Genomic DNA, 27,349 nt, shown 5'->3' with positions numbered 1-27,349 from the left:
AGCTATGACCAACCTAGACAGCATATTAAAAAGCAGAGACATTACTTTGCCAACAAAGGTCCACCTGGTCAAGGCTATGGTTTTTTCAGTAGTCATGTATGGATGTTAGAATTGGACTATAAAGAAAGCTGAGCACCGAAGAATTGATGCTTTTGAACTGTGGTGTTGGAGAAGTCTCTTGAGAGTCCCTTGGACAGCAAGGAGATCCAACCAGTCAATCCTAAAGGAAATCAGTCCTGAATATTCATTGAAAGAACTGATGCTGAAGCTGAAACACCAATACTTTGGCCACCTGATGTGAAGAACTGACTCATTGGAAAAGACCCTGATGCTGGGAAAGATTGAAGGCAGGAGGAGAAGGGGATGACAGAGGATGAGATGGTTGGATGGCATCACCGACTTCATGGACATGAGTTTGAGTAAGCTCTGGGAGTTGGTGATGGACAGGGACGCCTGGAGTGCTGCAGTCCATGGTGTCACAGAGTTGGACACATCTGAGCGACTGAACTCAGACTGACTGATGAAAATCAAAATAATCCACTCAAGGTCACAAGTGAAAACAACATTCACCCTCATGTCTAATTATACCAATTTGTCCTTCTTTATACCAGATTGTAAAATCACACCACAGCTGTCAAGGTCAATGGTCTTTAGGGAAGAAAATTAGGAGACTCTCCAGAAGACAGAATAGATCCTCTGAGGTCTAGTGGCATAGGAAAACTGATATAGTTTACCTCAGAACAGTTGGTAAAGGCTGAGACACACAAGCCGATTAACAGAGCCAAATATACTTTTCTATAGTTGCTATGTCTTTCCTCAAGTGACCTTTCCCAGAACAAACAGCAACTTGAAGATTCTCTTCTGATTTAGGGTTTTGGCTCATGTTGTGGTGGAGAGAGCCCTCAACACAGAGGAATGAAGACAGCTACTGAACTGGTTCTCTCAGGCTACCCGTTTCAATTCTCTGAACTTCAGCTGTTTTCTGTGCAATAGATAAGACTGAGGCCTGAGTAGCATTTCCCAAACATTTTAGACTATGACCCAGAGTGAGTAAGAATTTATTATACCACAAGCCAAGATGCACACCCACATGTGTGCGCGCGCACACACACACCCCCTCTGAAATAGTTTGTGATGCCCTGATATATTCAATTCTATTCATTTATTAATTTTATTGGTAAACCCACTTTTGTCACTCTTTAAATTGATATTTTAGACTTTTAATGGGTGGCAAATTATGGTTTAAAAAACTCTGGACTCTGAAAGAGTAGTATAATATCAAGCCAATATCATTCCTGTGAAGTAGGCAAAACTTACCTTTGGTACCCTCCCAACTTACAGGGAGTCATTTTCCTGGCTTTCTCTAGACCTGTTTTATTTCCTCTACCCCTATTTACCCTCACCTCCATTGCTTTATACCTATATATGAAAAACTACTTCTGAGCAGGTGCTTTTGTCTTCTCTGAGGTAGCTTTTTCTGTTTATAATCATCATCCCAGTTTTTGCTTGGGCTAGCTTCAGTGGACTTGTTACTTGCAACTAATACAGGTCCTACATTAGAGAGGTGCCTCCATGGATCCCAGTCCCTGAAATTACTCACCTTTGACTTTCAGCGTCAGGTACTTGTAGTCCCAGGCAATCCCATAGATGATCAGGCAGCGGTACTGCCCTGCATCCTTCAGCTGGATTTGGGGGATGAGGAACAAGGCCTTCCCCAGGGGCAGCTGCTCCTTCAGCAAAGTGGCTCTTTCACTGAGCAAGACTGTATCATTTTCCACTTTTTGCAAACTGGCTTTTAAAATTTCAAGTTCCACATGACCTCCAGTGTCAAAATCACACTCCAAAGTCACATTGCTGCCATAGTCTACCACGTACATTTCCTTTGGGACGGTCACTGTGAACAAAGCTGAACAGAAAATAAGACATTCTCCCATTGTCTGCCTTCACACTTCAGTTCTGTTCAGAGTTGGGGAGCTGAGGAGACCCGTACAACCTCCATTTCCCAGGAGACACCTATCATTATCTGGGCATTTGCAGAGGTTCCTTTCTATCCCTTGCCCCATCCACTTTGGGGAAGAGTGTAATTGTTGATCCCTGCTCTGAAGTAGTTCTTGCCTCTCAACACTCCTCACCTGTACAGCTGACTGCCCTCCTGCTCCCATTATCCAAGCTCAGTTTCTTTATATGGATCAAATTACATCATTCCCTGCCAAATTCTACCTCCTCTCAGCAGAAACAGTAATAATGACAACTATCAACTGTTGAATTCTTACTAGGTGGTGGGGCTCTGCTAACACATGATCTCTTTTAGTCTCCCCAGCAAGCCAATGACATAGAGCTATCATCTTTTTAGAAAATGAAACTGACACAGAATGGATAAACAACTTGCCTAAGATTGCACAGCCACGATCAGACCTAGGTATTTCTAAGTTCAAGTGCTGTTGACCATCACATCATACAAGCCAACTGTAGAAATGTCTTTTCTACTAATACTAATACTTAATGTATATCTACTACGTGTTGGCCACTGTTCTAGGCTCTAAACCATATCATTCAATATTGAAAATGCAACCATAAAATATGCATAATCATTAGTTTTATAGTTGAAGAAACTGGGTCAAAGAGGTTTGTTTCAGGATGAACAATTAGTAAGGTTAAAATTCAGAGCCAGTCAGATGGTTGACTTCAAAATCCATAGTTTTTGAAACAGTAGTTCCCAAACTGTGCGGCATATACCTCAAGAAGTATGCACAATGATTTTAGATATGAAAGAATCAAGGCCCAAAGGGAGTTGGGTTATTCAGAGAAGAATTTATTCTCTCTTCAATTCTATTTCAATCTTTCAAATTACACACAATTTGCAACTAGACTTTCACATCTCTAACAATGATTATTTTTCCTTTTAATAAAACAAGAAGCTCTCAGGCAGATATTATCAGGGTAGACTTTAAAGCACCACTTTATTTGAATCAGTTCTGATGAGATGGATGAAACTGGAGCCCATTATGCAGAGTGAAGTAAGCCAGAAAGATAAAGAACATTACTAAGATATATATAGCATACTAACACATATATATGGAATTTAGAAAGATGGCAATGATAACCCTATATGCAAAACAGAAAAAGAGACACAGAAATACAGAACAGACTTTTGAACTCTGTGGGAGAAGGTGAGGGTGGGATGTTTCAAAAGAACAGCATGTATATTATCTATGGTGAAACAGATCACCAGCCCAGGTGGGATGCATAGGACAGGTGCTCGGGCCTGGTGCACTGGGAGGACCCAGAGGAATCGGGTGGAGAGGGAGGTGGGAGGGGGGATCAGGATGGGGAATACGTGTAACTCTATGGCTGATTCATGTCAATGTATGACAAAACCCACTGAAATGTTGTGAAGTGATTAGCCTTCAACTAATAAAAATAAAAATAAAAAAAAAATAAAGCACCACTTTACTTTTATAGAGTTTATTTTTGCTCATATCTTCTATTTACTAGTACCATTGATACTGGTTTTCCATTTACCACAGGGGTAGATTGTTTTGTTCAAAAAATAAAAGATCAGTTAATTTAGATAATTCTATAAAAACAATAGCGCAAAGAGTAGTCAAACATGGCAAAAGTAATGAAAGTAGTGTATGCATGAATAAATTGTGAGAAACTGTACATAATTATGCTGTTTCCATCAATAATGAATGGACAGTCATTAAGACTGAGTGTACAATCTCGAAGTAGCTTCTGAATTATTACAGAAGATTAGAGCAAATTATGTTCAGTAGGACTTGCTTCACTAATCCATTCATTTAATTAATTTAAAACTTTCATTTAACAAATATTTGGGGATGGCTTCTAAGAATATGCTATTCAAGGGGTTGCTTCCACATAAAACATAGTATGAAAAGAGCTTGGGATTTAGTGACAGATGAACCTGGGTTCAAATTCTGAGTGTATCCAGATTATGAACCCTTTGATCTTGATCACGTCATTAAATTTCTATGAGTCTTGGCCTCTTTATCTGCAAAGGTCCAAGGTTAAATCTACCTGTCAGCAGTGTGGTGAAAACTACATAAACAGCACAAAGTGACTTATTTTGGCAGGTAGTAGGTAGTCAGCAAACATTGGTTCCTTTCTTTTCTACCATGCTTTAGTTCTTGAGAAAGTGGTATTCTGACCATCCTGGACAACAGACTTCACAGTAAAAATAGTTTGGGGGTTTTCAGCTGCTCGAATGATTCACATTGAAATTCTCTTCTGACTGGAGTTTTTCCTCCTACCATCCTGCAAATCTTTGAAGGCAGTGCAGGTTGAATTTGTTTTGGTGTCTCCAGTGCACATACTAAATTCTAGTTAAAGGTCTAACATATAAGTGACGAAAAGGAGGAGAGGAAGAAAAAAAAAAAAAAAGGATGAGCCTACCCATACTTGCAAAGAGTAGGACATGACTGAGAGACTGAGTATGCATGCACCCATATTCACTTCTGTTTTCCTCTCATCAAACTGCATTTTGCCCTAAATTGCACAAACTGGCTTTCTTAATCACCACCCAATGCACCTGTTAGTGTAGTGCACAAATATGAGTTTTATTAAAAATAAGTGATGAGTTTATATCTTTCTTCCAAACCCTGTTTTAACTACAACTACAACATGAATGTGCCTTTCTAACAGAAAGGAGTTCACATCTGCCTGGTATTTTTTTGTGTAGAATAGGGGTCGGGGCAGTGCTTCTGTATAAACAATGCTAATTAAGCTTGCATTTTCTTGGCCACATTGAGAAGACTCTGGGATGATACATGTGAAAAAAGACACTGTGCTTCTAAATTTCCCACATGATTCCATTTTGTGGAACGCCCTGAAACACTTGTAATAACCCTCTCCCAAGTCTCCATAATAGGATACTCCTAAAAGTAGATTCCTAGACTCATCTCCAAATATTTGTTACTAAGTCCTCTTATAACTAAAACAGAGCTACCTGTTATAAAATCGACTCTGCCCTGAAGAGTAAAATATTTATTTATTCACTCATCAAATACGTATTAACTATCTTCTATGTGCCTGGTTTAGAAATTTATACTACTTTTACTATCTTCATAGTACTTCCTTCTCTTTTATTATACAACGAAAAAAGAACAAGAAACAAGATAAAACAAGAAACAGGGAAGAGAAATGGGGCTTGCATGGAAAGTTACTTGCTGAGTCTGAGATTTAACAAGAATCAGAGGACTTTGGCGTAGTCTCTATTGGATTTATTTAGCAAATTTATTTACCACACTTACACTTTCTTCTCGTGAGAGAAGGAACACCTGTAACTTCCTCTGGAACTCCCCACAGCATACAGCAGAACTCCCCTCTTCACTGTCTGGGCCTTTGACAAAAATCCATTTTCTGCTTGCTTTTCCCCTCTGCCTTTTACAGAGTGTATGTGTATATACACACATGGAACTCTTTATGGAAAGCATAAAGTGTGCTATCTCTCAGACAGGTGACATTTTCAAGCTAACATTCACAAGAGGAAAGGGCAATTGGCAAACATGAGTCATGTATCTGAGTCATCCATAATAACTAGAAGATTGTTAGTTGGTCTAATTTTGCCACAATTGAAGTTTCTAAGACATGCAAAGCTTTCAGCCTGACTACTTGATATAAAATGACAAGTTTAGGAATGCAATACACTTTTGCAATCCTAAAATATTCTTACGTATCATAAATTACAGAGGAAATCAAAACCCTCTTGCAAACAATTCTGTGAAGAGGTTTTTCTCAAGCTTGGCCGCATATTAGAGTCACTAATGAGAAGGCCTCAACCTTAGCCATAGTTGGTATCAACTGGGAAGCTTTTAAAACATACTAATGCTCAGACTCCACTTTGTATCCTATAAAATTAAATTCTAATCATCTTGTGAGGCCAGCATCAACTAAAAATAATTTCCTGGGAGTTTCTAATGTGCAAGGAGCATTGAGAAACCATTGGTTAGACAAATAAAACACCTGCACTTGCAAACATCTTCTGCCATCCTGCCATTCAAAGTGTTGTTCTCAGTTTTCTTAGGCAGCTAGTTAGGAATGCAGAATCTCAGTCCCTTCCCAGGATCTAAAGAAGCAGAACCTGCATTTTAACGAGGCTGGGGGATTCAAATGCATATTAGCATTTAAGAAACAGTTATAACACTGGTTTGTATTTGGTCTGTTGTATAAGATAGAGTGATAGTTAACATTTATTAAACACAAGGAACCAGACACTAGGCTAAACTGTACATCTCATTTGATGTCCCCAAAGCTGCAAGACTGGAGTCACTGCACTCATTTTACAGATGGGGAAACTGAGGCTTAAAGAAAAGATACAACTCACCCAGGGTGAAAGAGTGGGAGCTCATGGAGTTGGAATTCACATTCATATCTCTGTGCCCTGAAAGCCTATACTTCTAACAGATATGGCTATATATCTACTGGCCTGTTTCATAAATGAAACAGATATACTTTTCAGCTTTATACTAAGTAAAAGACATTTGTGTTCTATTTCATATGTCACATGGTTATTAAACTAAACTTCAACATAGCACTGAACTCCTGATGTCATCAGACAAAGGAGAACACTGGAAAAGTTTCCACAACTGCAAAACTAAGCAGACAAAATATTCGTTTGGTCATCCTGAGTAAATTAAAGGGTGAAGGATGTGGCTAGAGCATGAAAAATTAATACATGAAGGTTCTTTAGACAGATGAAAATAGCTGACTTGAGTAATGCTAGAGCCTTTTTGAAAGTTCTTGGGAGAAGTTTGCATTTTATTTGCAATCAGGAGTCAGCACCTGTCATATCTCCAGGAAACACAAAACAATTTATTTGCATTAACTCCCAAGATAGCTTCCTCTTAAAGCTAATTTTATACTTTTCTTCTGCATTAACAACAGAAACTTAAATGTTTACAGACTTCCTACCTAAGGGATTTGAAAAGTGAGGATGGGTCTAGGCAGGGAGGTGAGAGGAGACTGTTTCACACAGCCAGTCTTCAGAAAACTCTAGTTACTGGTTCTGGATAGATGCTGCTCTGGACACCTGACTCATGCACTCCTCTTTGCAGGAATGCTGCATGAGACATCTTGTCTACTTGAAATCCTTTCCCCAACCTGATTCTTTTGCTTTGTATATCTTAAGGATCAGCAGATGTAGTTTTGAAAGCCGGCTATAACCTAGACAGAATGACCCAGGGTGTGGTCCCTCTCCTAGAGAGATGTCAAGCACCATTCTGGCCATGTGCCTCCTGGGTTTTATTCTTCTCAGACGGATGAAGAAAGAAGGAAACATCAATGAGAGACATAAGGTTGGGGTTACTTTTTCTTCCAAGACATGACAAAGTACAAAAATAAATATTTTTCCTTGAATGTGTCTAAGTTATAAGAAGGTTTTGAAATGAAAATATAAGGAAAAAAAACTGAACTACAGTAATAAGAGAGTGATATGAGTGAAAGTATATATACATAGATCAATAGAACAGACAGAGGGTCCAGAAAAAGACTCACATAAAAAGAGCCAGTTGATTTTTTTTTACAAAGGTGCAAAGGCAATCAATGGAGAAAAGACAGTCTTTTCAATAAGTGAACAAATGGGATTGGAGCAACTGGATGTCCATATACCAAAAAGAAAAATCCCAGTCTATACTTCACAGTATACAAAAATCAACTGAAGGTGGATGGCAAACCTAAATGTAAAGTGTACAACTATACAATGTTTAGAACATAAAACATAGAAGAAAATCTTTCAGGTCGTGGGTTAGGCAAAGAGTTATTAGATATGACTAGCCATCAGGGAAAAAAATTGATAAATTGGATAGCTTCAAAATTAAAATCTCTCCTCTGCAAAAGACAGTGTTAAGAGAATGAAAAGATGAGCCACAGACTGGGAGAAAATATTTGCATATCACATATCTGATAAAGAATTTGTATCTGGAATACATAAAAAACTCTCAAAACTGAAAAATAAGAAAATAACCCAATTAAAAATGGTCAATGATTTGATATGCACTTAAGAAGATATATGGATGGTAAATAGGTACATGAAAATATGCTTATCATTACCAGATACTAGGGAAAGGCAGGTTAAACCACAGTGATATACTTTTGTACACCTATTAGAGTGACTTTAAAAACAAAAATGACAATGTCAATACCAAGTGATGTCAAGGATGTGGAACAATTGGAACTCTCATACTTTGCTGGCAGGAATGCAAAAACAGTACAGATACTAAGAACGACTTGATGGTTTCCTATAAAATTAAATATATATTTAATGTATGTCTCAGCAATTCCATTCCTAGGTATTCACCCAAGTGAAATGAAACTCTATGTGTCCACAAAAACCTATATACAAATGTTTAGAGCAACTATATTTATAACTGCTAAAAACAGGAAACAACCCAAAAGTCCCTCAGCTGGAAAATGAATAAACAAAATGTGGTGCATACATATAGTGTGATACTAATCAGCAACAAAAAGGAATGAACTACTGATTCATATAACAATATGGATAAATCTCAAATGCACTGTGATAAGTGAAGGAAGCCAGACAAAAAGAATGTCTTAAAATGATCCCATTTATATAACATGCTGGAAAATTTAAAACTATCGGATAGAGTTGGGGGACGGCTGAGGGACGGTTTTCAGTTGTTTGGTGACGGAACTGTTCTGGGTCTTGATTGTGGTAGTGGCTATATGACTATGTGTGTGCGTCTGTGCTCAGTCATGTCCAATTCTGCGGCCCCCTAGACTGTAGCCCACCAGGCTCCTCTGTCAAGGGAATATCCTGGCAAGAATAATGGAACAGGCTGCCATCTCCTATTCTAGGGCATCTTTCTGACCCAGGGATCAAACCCATGTATCCTGCATTGTCAAGTGAAGTCTTTACCACTGAGCTGCCTGGGAAGTGGCTATATGATTATGCATATGTCAAAACTCATAGATGCTTTTATTTTTAAAAAGTATACATTTTTACTTCATGTCAATTTAAAAGTAATTTTAAAATGAAAATATTTTCTGATAGCTTTTCACTTCACACTTTAAATTATTTTACAGATAACACAGTAGACTATCCACAAAGCATTCATATAAGGAAAGGGTTAATTTCACACCTGTCTCTAAAAATCCTAGCTGGGCAGGGTCCCTTAGGAAGAAAATATCAAGTGTTCATTTAGCTGCCACTGCAAGGGCAGGGCTGGAGTAAGCAGAATATTGGGGTGTTCTCCAAAGATGGCCCCAAGTCAATGACTCTAGTGCCAGACCCTGCTGAGCAGCCCAAGGGAGGGGGAGGAATGCTACTGGGATCACCTGGAAGAGAGGGAAAAGCTCCTCAAAAAGTTATCAGTGCCAACAAAGGCATTCTTTCTCAGTCAAAGGCAGCATGTTGGATGACTTCCCATGGGATTGGGGCTGCTGTTACAGAGGACCTAACTCCCTGTGTCCATCTCTGTCTTCCTCTCTTACATACTGGTGTTCACTACTATAAAGCGCTCATGATCCTGACTGAACATGTGAATGGTCTGAACTGCCTTTCTCAGGAAAGTGAAACTCTGAAACTGCTTTCCTCCTTGCCATCTATGCCCTCGAGTAGAGTATCTTTCTTCAAAATCCAAAGGCATAGCCTAAGGTTCATTTTTCATTTAGATGCAAGGAAGACTCTGATTTCCCAATTCAAGTAACCCACATTAATGTGTGAATGACCAATGGCTGCTACTGTTGCTTTTTAATAGAGGAAGTGTCCCTGACAGAAGAGAAATGGACAGCTGCTTGGCATCTCATCTTTCAGGACACTCAACCCATGTTCTCTTGGGTCATTTCAACAATGCATGGTCTGAATGGTCCTGTCATCTTGTTACTACGTTTACTGGAGAGTGGGGATAGATGGACCAATATTATCAGTCCCTGTTTCTGTAAGATAGGGAAACAGGTGTGCACAAGCCACCCTGGGCACCATTCTTTTGACTGTGCTTGTTTATAGCTGGTAATCACCCTTTCTCTTACAGAAAGTCTGTAGCCCAAGGACCACATTCTCATTCTCAGCTTCAGCTAGGGGTCATCATCTGCTCCTCCTTCTCAGGACCCTCCCCAGCCTTTGACTTTTCTTACCTACTGTCTGTTGAAGCTGCATTCCCAGGCTCAAAATTAGTAGGAGGAACATGTTCTGTACTGGATCTGAAACAGACAATTGAAAGTCTCAGAGCCTTCTGCAGTTTTACTGGATCTCATGATCTGGTCATTTGCTCACTCCTGAAAACAATGAAATGACTGTAAACAAATCTTTGGGGAGGTAGCGGACCGTAGTAGAGTAGAGTTAGGAAGAAAAGTTAAAGGCTGATTGCCTAGAGGAGATGAGAGATAGGGTAAGAAGAAGTGAGGCACTCTATCGATCCAAATTAGAAGCCCTTCTTCCTTTTCTTGCAACATTTTCTGAGTATGAACCAGTCCTCATGACTGGTAACCACAAAAGCTGGTCATCTGCACCTCTTTGTTTCTTCCATAGCTTCAGTGTAGGCCTTTGAAAATCAGTCTTGTTCATCAAATGGATACTGTACACCATCATTTCCAGCTGGACTGCAACTCTGGGAACAGAGCTAGATACTCTATAAAAACTTGCTAGTTGACTGAGCAGGTAAAGTTGTCAAGCTCTTTAGAATGCTGTGATCTAGAACACCCATCACTTGAAGGACCTGTTACTAAGTACTGAGAGAGTGCCATAGCTTAGTCCTGCTTCACCTCCTGTGCTTCCATTTTTGCTCACAAACTTTCCCACTTAAGGACTTCTCACAGCTAAAGCAAAAGGGACAGGGTATGACACTGTCAACTTCTTTGTCCTCAAAGAGGCTTTAAATTTTAAATTTTATTGGCCTTGGAAGTATTTCTTCAAGGGGAATTAATCAGACAGAGCCATACATTTGAATCAGGTAAAAGCAGAGCTGCCTCCGAGTACAATGGAAAACCAGTGAAGGATTTGGATCAGGAGAATGATATGATCTCATTTACATTTTTAAAAGAGGACTTGGTTTTGGTGTAGACAATAGACTACTGTTGTAAAGGACAGTGGGATGGGCAAGATTGGAAGGAGAATGATCAATAAAGAATATTTTTGCAGAGATGATAATAGTTTAGACCAGAGCAGTGGGGCCAGTGGAGATAAGAGGTGGTCTGTTGAAGGTTTTTTCCATTTATACATTTAAAACATTTATTCAACTTTTAAAATTTGTCCTTTAAATTATTAAAATTTTAACAGCTTTACTGGAGTGTATTTGACATACAATAGAGGATTATGTGTGTGTATGGGGTTGCAAAGAGTCGGACACGACTGAGCGACTGAACTGAACTGATACATATATATTTAAGACACAGATGATACAGTGGTACAGCTCAGTGGTTTTTAGTATATTCTACAGAACTGTGCAACCCATACCACTATCCAATTCTGGATCAGTCTCATCACTCCAAAAAGGAACCCCATGCCCATTAGCTGAAACTCCCCAATTCCTCTTCCCTCTTCCTCCAGTCCCTGGCAATCACTAACCTTCTTTCTGTCTCTACAAATTTGCTTATTTTGGTTATTGCCTAGAGGAGATATAAATAGAATATTTATAGAATCACACAATATGTGGCCTTTTGTGTCTAGCTTCTTTCACTGAGCATATTATTTTCAAGACTCCTCTGTGTTGTAATGCATTACCAGTACTTCACTCCTTTTTATGACAAGCTGAGCACTGAAGAATTGATGCTTTTGAACTGTGGTATTGGAGAAGACTCTTGAGAGTCCTTTGGACTGCAAGGAGATCCAATCAGCCCATCCTAAAGGAGATCAGTCCTGGGTGTTCATTGGAAGGACTGATGTTGAAACTGAAACTCCAATATTTTGGGCACCTGATGCGAAGAGCTGATTCATCTGAAAAGACTCTTATGCTGGGAAAGATTGAGGGCAGAAAGAGAAGGGGATGACAGAAGATGAGATGGTTGCATGGCATCACCGACTCAATGGACACGAGCTTGGGTAGGCTCCAGGAGTTGGTGAGGGACAGGGAGGCCTGGCGTGCTGTGGTTCATGGGGTCACAAGGAGTCAGACACTACTGAGAGGCTGAACTGAACTGAACTGATTATTCTATCAGTGCATGTTCACACCACATCTTTCTTATCCATTCAACAGTTGATAGATATTTGAGTTGTTTCCATTTGTTGGGTATAAGGCTGCTATGAACATTCATGTACAAGTTTTTGTGTAGATATGTTTCTGAATCAATTGAGTATATATGTAGGAGTGGAACTGCTTGGTTAAATGGTAACTCTGTATTTAACTTTTCCAGAAACTGTCCAACTGTTTATCAGATATATGATTTGCAATTGCTCTCTCCCATCCTGTGATTGTCTTTTCAGTTTCTTGATAGAGTTCTTTGAAGCACAGATATTTTAATTGTAAAGTACAAATTAATGTTGATGAAGGCTAGTTTAGTTTAAAACTTTCTCTTTTAATTGCTTGTTCTTTAGGTATCATCTCTAAGAAATCATTGTCTAACCCAAGGTCACAAAGATTTACATCTATGTTTCCTTCTGAGAATTTCACAGCTTTAGTTTTTCTTTTTACATCTTTAACCCAGGTCGAGTTAATTTTTGTAAATGGTGTGAGGTAAGGTTTCATTCATTCATTTGCATGTGGACATCCAATTGTCTCTGCACAATTTGTTGAAAACAGTATTCTTTTTCCATTGAATTGTCATAGCACCCTCACCAAAAATCAACTGACCTTAAATGCATGGGCTTGGCTCTGAAATCTCAATTCTATTCCATTGACATATATGTCTGTCTTATGTTTGTACCACAGATTGCTGATTATGTGGTAGCTTTATAGTAAGTTTTGAAATCGGGAAATGTGAATCTTCAAACTTGCTTTTCTTTTTTTAAGACATCACTTTTATTATTATTATTTGATGTGTGGCTATTCTTGCTCTCTTGCATTTCCATGTGAATTTCAGGAAAAACTTCTCCATTTCCACACAAGAAAGCAGCTGGAATTTTGATAGGGATTACACTAAATCTGTAGGTCTATTAGGGAATACAGCCATCTTTATAATATTAAGTCTTCTAATCCATGAATGCAGCATGTTTTTCCATTTATTTAAGTATTCAATATTTTTAAAGAAGATTTGATGGGAATTGCTGACAGGTTGAAAATATAGTTTAACAAAAGTAAATAAGTCTAGGAAAATTTCCAGGTTTGGGGCTTGAATCACTAGGAATGGACATACTTATTAAAAAGAAGAAAACTAAGAAAGAAGCAGATTCAAGAGCAGAAATCAAGCACTGTGTTTGGAATATCTTTGGTTTGAAATGACTGTTAGACTCCAAGTAAAGATGTTTAGTAGGTAGGTGGAAAACTGGTGGTCCAAAGTTTAGGGCAGAGATACACATTTGGGAGTCATTAATGCCTAAGTGTTACTTAAAGCCATAGTGCTGCGTGGTGTCTCCTAAAGAGAGACAGAGAAGGGACAGTGTCAAAGGACTGAGATATGGGGCATTCCAACATTTATGGGTCTTTGAGGGGGGAATACTAACAAAGAGAACTGGGTGAATGAGTATAAAGGCAAATTAAGCCTCTCTTATTTTCTATATTCTGATATTTTGACATCTGGAGTCTTGTTGACTCTAGAGGGACTGCCTTCTCAGGATTAGACAATTCCTAGAGACAGTAAACAACTTACCTATTTCATATGCAAATCAACCTATCCAGAGCCCTACCTCCAATCACCTCCTTTTGGGGCTTTCACACTCTGGGCCACTATATATACATATATATATATATATATATATATATATATATATATACACACACATATATATATCTGCTCTAATCACCTTAGGGCCAAATAACAGATTATTCAAACTAGCCCAATTCCTTCCTATGGAAACCACAGTGAGGGCTCCTGCCCACTTTGCCCCCCTTTCCTTCTACCTCCTGTGCAACACTGGTATTTGCCTGTACGGCCCTCTGTGGTGTGGCATGCCCCTTTCTTTTGTGATCTGTGACTATAACAAACTATTTTTTCAATTACAGTCACCTCCTGATCTGTTGGCTTCACCACTACTAAATAATAATAAAATAACAGATAAAATAATGAACAAAAATTTAAAAATAATAATAATAAAACCTAGAGTTTAAAACATAGAAGGAGGGAATTATCAGTTGAGCCAAATGCTCCTGAGCACTGGATTTATCAGTATGAAGGTCACGGATGACCCTGATAAGCACAGTATCAGTAGATTTCATACAGATAAAAATAGGAAGTAAGGAAGTGGAGACAACAGAATATGGGCAACTTTTTAGAGAACAGTGCTATAAAAAGGGGAAGAGATATGAAGCAGTAGCTAGAAGGGAATGCAAGGTCCACAGGGGGCTGTATTCTTGTTTTTAATGTAGGGAGGGAGATATTAAAACAGGTAACAACTGGGTATGGTAGTCATGTATGGAACAGTAGTCATGGATGGATGTGAGAGCTGGGCTGTAAAGAAAGCCGAGCACCGAAGAATTGATGTTTTTGAAATGTGGTGTTGGAGAAGACTCTTGAGAGTCCCTTGGACTGCAAGAAGATCCAACAAGTCCATCCTAAAGAAAATCAATCCTGAATATTCATTGGAAGGACTGATGCTGAAGCCCAAAGTTGGCCACCTGATGTGAAGAACTGACTCATTGGAAAAGCCCCTGATGCTGGGAAAGATTGAAGACTGGAGGAGAAGGGGACGACAGAGGATGAGATGGTTGGATGGCATCACTGACTCGATGGACATGAGTTTGAGTAAACTCCGGGAGTTGGTGATGGACAGGGAAGCCTGGCGTGCTGCAGTCCATGGGGTCGCAAAGAGTTGGACATGACTGAGTGACTGAACTGAACTGGGAACAAAATCTAGTGCTTTCCAGCAGGAAATGCTCAAGACACACCTTAGCTGAACTTGAAAACTCTCTTCCTTATTGAAAATGCAAATACATCCAGAAAAGATATCATTTTAAGCTGCATCTGTAGCCTAGCACTTTCTGAGCATTTTTGTTTCTAGAGTACAAAAGGATAGCATGTAGCATATAGTTCTGGCAACAGAAAGGACTCCGGATTCACCCAATACTGATTCTAACTTCCCCTTCTTCCCTCCCCATCCAAGGGGACTTTCCTCGCACACTGCTTCCTTGAGCCAACTAAGAGAGAGTCACTGTCATAAAGGTACTTTCCAACCAGAAGTCTTCTTTCTTCTAAGGATAATGTGCCCCATGCAATGATTAAGAGTTCAGGTTCTAATGTCAGGAACATCTTGAGTTCAAATTCTGAGTCTACAAATTATTAGCCTCTTCCCTTGTGGCTCAGATGGTAAGGAATCTGCCTGCAGTGCAGAAGATGCAGGATCAATCCCTGGGTTGGGAAGATCCCCTGGAGAAGGGAATGACTACCCACTTCATTATTCTTGCCTGGAGAATTCCATGAACAGAGGAAACTGGCAGGCTACAGTCCATGGGATCACAAAGAGTTGGACATGACTGAGTGACTAACACTTTCACTTTCAAGACCTTAGATAGTTTATAAAAACTTCTGTACCCCATTTCCATAAAGAGTCAATAATAATAACTCTTACTTCAAGCCAGAATCCTGGGGGGGTCATCTTAAACCTACTCATCTCTCATCTTACACATCCAGTTCATCCCTCAGTCCTATTAATTCTACTTCCTGGATACTTCCTGGATGATGCCTCTTCTTCTCACAGCCCTACTGCTATTACCTTAATTCAGCTTCACATCATTTCTCCTTACACCATAGCATAGTCTCCTCATGCCATTTTTACCTTCTAGTCTTGCTTCCTTCTGTTCCATCCTTCTCTATTGGTCACAAATCTTGGAGTCATCCTTGATTCCTATCTTCTCTCACCTACATCTGATTCACGAACAAATCCTATAAGCCATTCTTTCAAATATATCCAGAATCTGACCACATCTCACTGCTTCTATTAATATATCAATCTCAGCCATCATTGTCTCTCATGGTGATTCTAACTTTGGCTTCCTACAGGTGATTCTCAACACAGGAACCAGAGCGAGTCTTTGAAAATATAAGTTGAATCATGTCTGCTCAAAACATTTTGATGGCTCAATATTTCACTGAGAATAAAATCACAAGTCCCTCCAATAACCCAGATAAGAGAGGCCTCTGTGTTAAGCCCCTCCTGCCATGCTTTAGAAAACCCTACTGTGGCCATGCCCCTTCTGCAGTGTGGGGTGTTTGCTGGGCTAAGAGGTATCATCTGGAGCCCTCGACCTTACCCCACGACCAATTACAATCTGTGTCCTTGGGATGCTAGAATTCCCTGCCAAATGGCCCTGAGCCCACTTCCAGCCTGTGCAATGCCTTCCTCAGATCCACCCCTTCAAGAGTGGATCTTGCTGCCAGTGTGCCTATCCCTACTCTTGAATGCTTTCTTTGCTCTTTCTAGTGAGACTGCCTTATATAAAATTGCAACAGCACCACCTCCCCCCTCCCCAGCATTTCTAATTTTCCCTGTCTGTCTCTCATTCCCAAAACTTTTTTTACCATCTAATTTACCATATAATGTACCTGTTTTATTATATTATTAATATTACCTGCTAGAAGACAGGTAATATCTTCCATTATAATATAATCACACAAAGGGTAGGGATCTTGTCTGTTTGCTTACTACTATGCCTTCAGCCATAGAACACAGTCTGGCAATAAGGAAGCACTTAGTTAATATTTATTGGATGAACCATCCCTTTACCTAGCAGGCAGAACAATCTCTTGAAAACTGAATAATCAAACCTAAACCATGTCACTCCTGCTTAAAAGACTTCAACAGCTTCCACTGTTCACAAGGCGATGTCTTCCAGGCTAGAACAGGAGATCTTTGTACAGTCATCCCCTGGTATCTTGCAGGGTATTGGTTCCAGGGTTGTCTGCAGATACCAAAATCCTGGGATACTCAAGTCCCTTACATAAAGTGGCATAGGCCTAGCTGGCCATATACATAGGGTTGTAGAGCCCTTTGGATGCAAAAGGTTGACTGCACTTGATTAGGTCCTTATAACTGTGTGCTGAACAGACAAGTGAATGAGTGTTTGTATGCATGACAATTTAGCATCATACTCAGGAATCTTAAGTCTACAGACTCCCAGTTAACACAATTCTATCAGAGAAACGAAACTGTATAGTGGCTGTTTCTTTTGGCTGCACACAAGAACTTTCTATCAAATAGAGCCACTCACAATAGAATGGGCCATTCATGCATGGGGAGGCCTCCTTCCTGGAATTATTTAAGTACAGGGTACATGCTGAAACAAAAGTTTCCACAAGAGGTGGAAGGTGATCCCTTTTTAAGAGTAAGATTATTGACAAGATTATCTCCAAGAAGAATGTTTCCACAGGTATCTCAAGCCCCTCACCAACCTCCCTCAAAACATGGCAATCTGGATAAGACTTCTGCCTTCTGGGCTCCTTAGGAGAGACACATTTTCTGAAAACAAAGTGGGTTCCTAAAGCATTTAATGTTAGGGAAGTATGAATTCTTTCACACTCAGTCAGGCAGGGCCTGGAAGAATTTATTTGGAGAACTTATGGAGTGCATTGCCTAAATCAATTAACTTGATGCATCATTTACAGAGCGCTGATGTGTGAGGTACTTCTTCGGCCAAATGAGCATTGTGATGACTCTTCTCCACAATGCAATGGACATGTTCAAACAATCACAACCTTCTCTAGCTTTCTCTTTTAAAACTCACCTTTGTTTTGAATATAAATATTTTCCTATGCCTGGCCTATGCCTGGTCAGTTGTTCATTTTCATCTTAATTATATATTCTTTATGTACGCATTTGGTTTTGCTAGTCTTTGCATCAAGCAGAGGAAGATTATAGTTATCCTTATATCAGGCAGGGTAGCTTCTAATAAATACTTTGGAATGTGAGTGGAAAAATAGTTTTTAATTAGATAATCAGTTTAGCTGAATTTCTTAATTTCTGGATAATTCTTAATGAAGTTCTGAGAAGTTCTTGATAATTCTACCTCTGAGCATGTCGTACTAGTTGAGGGCAAGGCAAGTAGTTGAGGGAAGTATGAACTCTTTCATACTCAGTCAGGCAGGGCCTGAAAGAATGACCTAAAATGGAACAGAATGGCATAGGATAAGCTTTGAGAACATTTTCTTGTGGCTCCAGGAGGAGTCAAGAAGGGCCCTCTTGGTCAGGAGATGATCAAGCTTGAGAGTAAGAAGAAGTGAAAGCTACCATTTTTAGATTTGTGAAAGGTCCTGCCCAAACTGTTGTCCTCTTTCTGTTGTCACCCAGACCACTAGAGAAGCTACTGCTCTTGGTGGCATAGTGGAAGGTTTTAGGAGACAGGAGATTCAGTCTTTGCTCTGTCTCTGCTGCCTTAGGAACTTATTCTCCACTTTCTACAAAAGAAGGGTGAACTAGGTGATTTCCACAGTCCCTTCTATGTGCCATCTATGCAGCTAACAACCAATCTCAACTATTTTGTTTCACCATGTTAGGTAATCCTCAAGTGTGTAACATCCCAAGATTTTTGATGAACCATGAAAACTTTAATATTTTTAGGTATTAATGTGTGATTCCATTTGTAACTACCAAAAGTACTATTGGCATATCAGTAACAACTGATCACTAGTGTCCAAGATAAAGTTAATGATAAGTAAGACTGGCCTTACTCCAGCTAAAGTCTTTCACTCCTCTTCTCTAAAAGGCATTTAAGAAAGAGAGTTAAGATGATATCATAGAGATAATTAATACATTTTAACTTATAAATGTGTATTTATATGAATGTGTGTGCGGTTCAGTCGTGTCCGAGTCTTTGCAACCCCGTGGACTGTAGTCCACCAGATCCCTTTGTCTGTGAGATTATCCCAGCAAGAATGTTGGAGTGAGTTGCCATTTCCTCCTCCAGGGGCTCTTCCCAACTAAGGAATCTAACTCACGTCTCCTGCGGCTCCTGCACTGGCAGGTAGATTCTTTACCACTGAGTCACATGGGAAGCCCATATGAATGTGTACATAGACATAAAGCTGAACTTTTGATCCGAGACCCAGGTAGACTATCTGTAGACTTAAGACACAATTCTAATGAATTTAACTTAGCGGTTCAAATTTAACTTAAATTCAAATTGAATCCCAACTTTTTAATCAATAAATACTAAGCTCCCATTTTTTGCAAGTTTTTGTATTAGACTGTGAGAATCAATAGAAGGATTCACCTAAGAAAGCATCGCTACCTTTAAAGACATTATAACACAGCCAGAAGGTTAAAACTTGTACACATTAAAAATAAGAATAAGTGGCATAAAATATTTTGCATGAAGATGCAAAAACCCTAGAAGCTGACTGGTAGTGATGGGATTTTAAGTGAGTCTTTGAAGCACTGATAGGAATTGGAGAGCTGGAACAACTTTTAAGGGCACTGCAGACAGCCCAGGAGCAAACACGTAGGGCATGTTGAGGAAGACAATGAAGAGTAAAACCTGGCTGGAAATACAATTTGAGAATGTTAAGAGTTTAATACCAGGTAGAGCTGCCAAGAAAGACAGTGACAGTCACTCAAACGCTGAGTGACAATAACAAAGAAGTTTGAAAAGATTAAATCGGAGTTTTTTTTTTTTTCCCTTTAGTATATAATGGTGGGAAAGTGGAATTAGAGGCCAGCTACTTAATTAGGGGGTTCACAGTATCCATCCAGAAGTCTGGTAAAGCCCCAGATTTAGGGTCAAAAAAAAAAAGGAAGAAAGGGAAAGGAAGGAGAAATTTATTATAAGACAACTGACAGGAAAATTGACAAAACAATTGACAAGTGATCAGCCACATGGGAAAGAAAGAGAAGCAACAAGTTGATTGTGGTTTTTGAGGCCAGACTGTGAAGACAATATTCATGTTATTGGGGGTGGGGGACAAATATAAGACCAAGAACTCATTTTTAAAGGGAAGATGATGGGTTGAGTTTGAGTCAAGAAGTAAGGCAAGGCAGTCAAGAAAACTGTAATAGTTTGGGACACTATTTGGGACTAGAGATAAAAAAGTTAATTCTAATAAAGATGTGAGATGATACTAGGGAATAAATTAACTTTCTGAGAGGGAGAGTATAAAAAAAGAGATTAGAAAGAAAAAGTCTGAACTCTGAGGAATGCTCCAAAATTTGGAGAATAGGAGTAAGAGACCAGAGAAGAAGGCAGAGAAGAAATTATTTAAGAGTGAGAAGCTTCATTATCACAATATCTCAAAATCCCAAGAAGCAGAAGGGGCTGATAATAGAGAGATCAGGAGAGTAAGAACTGGGAATCAGTCCCAGGGGTATTCGAAAGGGCTGGTGAGAACTGAGGTGATTGGAGCTGGATAAACTTTCAGATTCCTCCATCTATTCTAGAATTCTGTGAGTCAATTTGAAAATTAGGGGAACACAACCTGAGGAAGCCCCACTGCAGAGGACCCAGGATGGGATATGAGGAGGCCAGGATGCAGTTGCCTCATTACAGGGTAACCCAAGTATGACACAGTTAATGCCGGTGGCATATTTGGATGTTGCCATGTGGAATAAAACTGACACACAACAACCTAAGGATCACTGTCCAATGCATCTTAAAGCAAGTCAATCTGAAGTATGACTCCTAGTACTGTCCCTGAGGAATCTGCTTCACTTCCATCAGCCCCATTGCCTGCTATATATTATGCAAACATCCCACATCTGATGATTTACCTGCCATTTCATCAAATCAACTAATTCAACAACTGAACAAGCACCCAGTGAGAACCAATGCATATACATATGCATATACACTGTGATAGGTACTCGGGATTCAGAGAACCTAAAAGGTGTGTCTTTGCCTACAAGGAGCTGAAGTTTAATGGAAAGGTTCACAGACAGAAGAAATCTGAAAAGACACCTTGAACAGGAAGCAAGGAAGATATGTTGATAGTGAGAGTTCAGGTAATGAAGGCAAATAGACCAATTCTGAGTGGCAACATATACAGTTCATCTATTCATAAACTCATAGACTTCAAAGGGAGCTTAAAGAACATCCAGGTCAACTGGCATTTAACTCCTGCTACAACTGTCTGAGGGCTTCCCAGGTGGTGTTAGTGGTAAAGAACCTGCCTGCCAATCCGGGAGATGTAAGAGCCGCAGGTTTGATCCCTGGGTAGGGAAGTTCCCCTGGAGGAGGGCAAAGCAACCTACTCCAGTGTTCTTGCCTGGAGAATCCCACGCATAAGGAAGCCTGGCAGGCTACAGTCCACAGGGTCACAAAGAGTTGGACATGACTGAAATGACCTACCACACACACACAACTATCTGATTACTGCTCACAGTGAATATTCTTACTGTACATTTTATCAATGTATGTCATTCATTTCCTTCCACAGAACCACAGAATTTCAGGGTTAGAAGACCTTATCTGTAGGTAATTTCATTCAAGTTTCACCTCCTCACTTCAACCATTTCTCACATGAGTTCCTTATCATCTCTATTCTATTACGTACACATGGGTAGTGACCAATAAATAGCAATAGTGGTTTTCCTTCATTTTGCTAAACTTTCTTTTATCATTTTATGTAGAATAGAAGCCCTTTAGTAGGCCCAAGTCACACTGTTGTTAAATAATGGTTGCCTATAAGTTAATGAGCATGGCTGGGTTTTTTGCCTTGTCCCTCAGTATGTGGGCTCTTCCTTCCCTGACTAGGAATCAAACCTGCAACCCCTGCACAGGAAGCTAGGAGTCTTAACCACTGGACCACCAGGGAAGTTCCAGTTTTGTTTTGTTTTTTAAACAGTTGATTTTTAGAACATATCTTGTAAACACAGGCTACTGTGGAATGTTGACTGCCTGCCAAAGGGTTAATCACAAACAGATGTTGGATATAAAAAACCAAATTTTTAAGTTCCATTAACCTTCCAAAATTCTAAGTGGAGTGACAATTTCAGGAATATTTCAATTTTTTCCATTCACACTAATTTTGTGAAGAAAAAAAAAAACCTCACTTTTTAAAACTTCTCAACAAGAATAATAAGCATAGGACCAACAAAAGAAATCCTACTGTTTTGAGGACAGGAGGAAATTGGCTTGTTTATGCCCCTGAACACAATTTCTGAGGCAGTTTCTCACATGTCCAATGGTGTGGAGAGAAAATGTGCCTGCACTTACCCGACTGTGGCAGCCTCATCATGGTCCACAACACCAACTCACAAAACAAGACAATCACAGCCCACTCGATACTCCCATCAGGCCTTGGTGAGGTTCCTCAGGCAAAGACTCAAAAGAAAATAAAACAACAGACAGTTGCTCTTTGTCAGATTTCCTCACAGAAGCCAGCAAAACAAACAGCCAAAATGAAAATAAAACCCAGGTTGCTGCCGAGACCACTGGGTTCTTTCTAGCTGGCAGAAGGACATACGATGATGGCTGACAGAAAAATATGGAGATAAGGTACATTAAGCAAGAGGAGAAAAGATATCATCCCTATCCAGCTCAGGCTTTCTCTTAACATGAGGACAATTCAAACCAAAACTGATTCTAAGGAACTGATTATAGCCCAGCCTACTGGGAAGTTTTGGTTTCACTTTCAGCGTTGCATGTTCTAGCTACACACCAAGAAGTTTGCATAGATATTATTTGTTTTCTTAGGCTGCTGTAACAAATCACCACAACCTGGGTGGCTTAAAACCACAGACAGTGTACCTACATTTCTCTCACAATTTCGGAACTAGAAGTCTGAGGTCAAGGTGTCATGGCCATACTCCTGCTGCAGGTTCCAGGGAAAAATGCTCCCTCGCCTCTTCCTACCTTCTGGGGGCTCCTGTCAAACCTTGGCATTCCTTGGCTGCAGCTGATCATTCCAATCTCTGCCTTCATTTTCACCTTATTTATGACCTTATTCCTTGCGCATATTCTTTGTGTCTTCTCTTCTTAAAAGAACACCAGCCATTGGGTTAGTGCCCACCCTATTCCAGTATGACCTCATCTTAACTAATTACATCTGCTAGCACCCTAGTTTCAAATAAGGTCACATTCAGATGCTCCAGTGGGCATGGAATTTTGGGGGAACACTATTCAACCCGCTACAGAGCTTCATTTCATTCTTGGAGCAACTTGTGGTCTAGATACTGTTAGACCCATGATACATATGAGGAAACAGTTGACATCAAGGAACCTTTCCTCAGTTGCATGGCTGTATTTGAACTCAGGCCTCCAAGGCCCCATTACACCATGAGGCTTTTCAATAGGGAGACTCAAACCTGGTGGCAAGAAAAGGACAACTTGCATACAGTCCTGGAAGACCAACTTCATTCCTATGACTGCGTTTCCCTTGGTTCACAGGACTGAGGTCAGAAGAGACAGGGTAGGTTTTCTTAGTCACATTTCTCTGATGTGTTCTAATCCTCTTAACATGTCTTGCCTCTAAATCTCCCTTGCCTAACTGTTTTTCTTCTGAAAAAAGCAGCATTCTCCTTTCCTCTTTCTCATTCTTTTTATTTCATCTCTTAAAGAAGAAGGGATGAAACATGTAGTAGCTGCAAATAGGAGTGGCTGCCTAGACCCCAAGAATGGGGCTGTGTGGGGAACCGCTTCTCCACCCATAAGCTCCAGGCATATGCTTTCAATGAGAGTTACCTGCTGTTACTTGACCTCCCTTCGGAGAATGGACGGATGTCCCCTGCAAGACTCTAAAAAGTTTAGCATCTGTGGGGTCCACATGCCACCCACCAGAGTTCCTGCCCTTCTTTAGGAGGGAGATATACTCTCTACTGTTTCCCTTCCTCTACCTTATCTGGGCTCCATGGCATTGGTGAGGCTGCCAGCAAAGTGGCAGACAGGGAACTTTGGGACACATGATGAAGGTGCTTCACAGGTAGGATTCAAAAATGTGAAACTAAGAACATGGTGATCTAACCATCTCCAAGTCTTCTTAAGGGAGTGTTCTTAAGGGACAAGGCTTTGCATTTAAAGCTAAAGATTCAGCAAGATTATAAGATATTTCTATGAAGGGAAAAGAAGTTTCAAACTCATAGGAATCTCAATTCACAGAGTGATACCCTGATCATCAGAAACATCTCTATTCAGCTGAAGAGGAAAGACTCAGGAAGCAACTTAGAAGAGCTGACTGGGGACTTCACTGGTGGTCCAATGGTTAAGAATTTGCCTTGCAATGCAAGAAATGCAGGTTTGACCCCTGGTTAGAGATCTAAGATCCTTCATGCTGTAGGGCAAATAAGCCCTCACTCTGCAACTACTCAGCCTGTGCCTCAGAGCCCGATGAAAGATCTTGAGTGCCACAACTAAGACTCAATGAAGCCAAACAAATTAATTAATTAATTCAAAAAAGAAACAAAAGCTGACTAGTCTTTGTTAGAACAAGTTGACCTGCTTTTGTCAGAAGAGCAATGTAGCATTGACCAGGTATTATCTGAAGAATGTTTTAACAGAGCAATCTCAGCTAGAAACAACTCTATTAATATGCCAAATAAAAACAAAAAGAAAAGTATCAAATCAAAAAACACATGAAGAATATAAACAGGTAAGAGCTAAGCTTGGCACTAAGAAGCAAGAATTTGAGAGGAGAAAAGAGAGAGAAACTCAGTCTTTACAAAAAGAAAATCAAAGTGTTCAAAATACTGAGCAAAAAATTATAAAGGGAAAACCAAATTTGAATTTACAAATGGAGTTTCTTCTTAAAAAAATACAAGAACATAGGACTTCCTTGGTGGTGCAGCAGATAAGAATCTGCCTGCCAATGCAGGGGACACAGTTCAATCACTAGTCTGAGAAGATTCTACATTCTGTGTAACTACTAAGCCCATGTGCCACAACTTCTGAGCCTATGCTCTAGAGCCCCTAAGCCACAACTACTGAAGCCCATGTGCCTACAGCCTGTGCTGTAGAGAAACCACTGCAATGAAAAGCCCATGCACTGCAACGAAGAATAGACCCCACTCGCCACGACTAGAGAAAGCCCGTGTGTAGCAACAAAGACCCAGTGCAACCAAAAAAACAGAATAAAATTTAAAAATTAATTAAAAAAAAACAAGAACAAATTTAAGTCAGACATGTCACTCTTAATCAAGGGTTAAAATATATCTACCATTTACAGAGTTTTTCCTATATATAAACCTCCTAACAATTAATTAAATTTATCAACAGAAACTAGGATGCTAAGCTGTACTAAATTTAAAATGTCCAAATACTTTTGTATTTATAAGAGAAAATTTTCTATATTTTACATAATATTATTTTTAGAAAAATGTATTTGCCTCTGAAAGAAGGTTGTCCTAGAGAACTGAAAGAACCTCCTATTTGAGTGACAGGTTCAAACACATACTTTTGTATGTTGGAAATTCACATGAAATAAAATGTTAAAAAAAATTGAATCATTATGTTGTGTTCCAGGAACTAACATAGTGTTATAGCTAAATTATCCTTCAAAAGCAAGCAAACAAACTTATAGGAAAAGTTGAGATTTGTGTTTACCAGAGGCAAGGGCAGATGGAGGGGGAATTTGATGAAGGTGGTCAAACTGTACAAGTTTCAGTATTATAAGGTAAATAAGCACTAGGGATGTAATGTACAAAGGATATACATAACGAGCACTGCTATGTGTTATATAAGAAAGTTGTTAAGAGAGTAAATCCAAAGAAAGAGAAAATTTCTAATTTTTTTAAATTTTGTATTTATATGAGATGATAAATATTCACTAACTTGTTGTGGGCATCATTTCAAAATGCATGTATGTCAAGTCATGATGCTGTACACATTAAACTTACACAGTGTGGTTTGTTAATTATGTCTCAATAAAACAGGAAGTAAAAGGGAAAAAAAGCTCACATAATACACTTAGAACAGTGCTTGTCACTCAGTTCAGTTCAGTTCAGTCTCTCAGTCATGTCCGACTCTTTGCGACCCCATGAATCGCAGCACGCCAGGCCTCCCTGTCCATCACCAACGCCCAGAGTTTACTCAAACTGATGCCCATTGAATTGGTGATGCCATCCAGCCATCTCATCCTCTGTCTTCCCCTTCTCCTCCTGCCCCCAATCCCTCCCAGCATCAGGGTCTTTTCCAATGAGTCAACTCTTCATATGAGGTGGCCAAAGTATTGGAGTTTCAGCTTCAGCATCAGTCTTTCCAATGAACACCCAGGACTGATCTTTAGGATGGACTGGTTGGATCTCCTAGCAGTCCAAGGGACTCTCAAGAGTCTTCTCCAACACCACAGTTCAAAAGCATCAATTTTTCAGCACTCAGCCTTCTTCACAGTCCAACGCTCACATCCATACATGACCACTGGAAAAACCTTAGCCTTGACTAAACAGACCTTTGCTGGCAAAGTAATGTCTCTGCTTTTTAACATTCTGTCTAGGTTGATCAAAACTTTCCTTCCAAGGAGTAAGTGTCTTTTAATTTCATGGCTGCAATCACCATCTGCAGTGATGGTGGATGTTGGCAATTTGATCTCTGGTTCCTCTGCCTTTTCTAAAACCAGCTTGAACATCTGGAAGTTCACGATTCACGTATTGCTGAAGTCTGGCTTGGAGAATTTTGAGCATTACTTTATTAGCGTGTGAGATGAGTGCAATTGTGCAGTCCTGCGGCCACTGCTGAGTTTTCCAAATTTGCTAACATATTGAGTGCAGCACTTTCACAACATCATCTTTCAGGATTTGAAATAGCTCAACTGGAATTCCATCACCTCCACTAGCTTTGTTCATAGTGATGCTCTCTAAGGCCCATTTGACTTCACATTCCAGGATATCTGGCTCTAAGTGAGTGATCACACCATCATGATTAACTGGGTTGTGAAGATCTTTTTTGTACAGTTCTTCTGTGTATTCTTGCCACCTCTTCTTCATATCTTCTGCTTGTTACTGCTGCAGCTGCTGCTGCTAAGTCGCTTCAGTCGTGTCCAACTCTGTGCGACCCCAGAGACGGCAGCCCACCAGGCTCCCCCATCCCTGGGATTCTCCAGGCAAGAACACTGGAGTGGGTTGCCATTTCCTTCTCTAGTGCATGAAAGTGAAAAGTGAAAGTGAAGTCACTCAGTCTTGTCCAACTCTTAGCGACCCCATGGACTGCAGCCTACCAGGCTCCTCTGTCCATGGGATTTTCCAGGCAAGAGTACTGGAGTGGGGTGCCATTGCCTTCTCCTCTGCTTGTCACTAGCAGGTGCTAAATCAATGTTAGCTACTTCAGGTCCAAAAAATAAGTCCAGTGTTTCCCACTTTACTAGGCCTTATTCGGAAGAAAAAATTAAAAAAGAACACAAGCCTAAGTGTGAGAAAGAAATGTTCCCTGGGTTT

General features: G+C 39.9%; 1 protein-coding gene across 5 annotated transcripts in view; it reads right to left on the bottom strand.

Moving 5' to 3' along the window:
- The window catches only part of PDCD1LG2 (programmed cell death 1 ligand 2), a 56,566-nt gene extending 34,034 nt beyond the window's left edge, over positions 1-22,532 (bottom strand). For 4 of the 5 annotated variants that reach the window (XM_043487348.1, XM_043487349.1, XM_043487352.1 and 1 more), the window contains exons 1-3: positions 22,203-22,532; positions 10,111-10,176; positions 1,601-1,906 (exon numbers count right to left, since the gene is read on the bottom strand). In XM_043487348.1, coding sequence (XP_043343283.1) covers positions 1,601-1,906; positions 10,111-10,176; positions 22,203-22,224 — 394 coding nt within the window. In that variant the 5' untranslated portion in view covers positions 22,225-22,532. The remainder of the gene's footprint in view (positions 1-1,600; positions 1,907-10,110; positions 10,177-22,202) is intronic. The other variant, XM_043487351.1, reaches the window with a different exon arrangement.
- Positions 22,533-27,349: the final 4,817 nt, after the last annotated feature.

Source organism: Cervus canadensis, chromosome 14, assembly GCF_019320065.1.
Source record: "Cervus canadensis isolate Bull #8, Minnesota chromosome 14, ASM1932006v1, whole genome shotgun sequence".
Classification (NCBI taxonomy): domain Eukaryota; kingdom Metazoa; phylum Chordata; class Mammalia; order Artiodactyla; family Cervidae; genus Cervus; species Cervus canadensis.
Note: the sequence above shows the minus strand (reverse complement) of the source record. Positions and strands in the feature narration are given on the sequence as shown.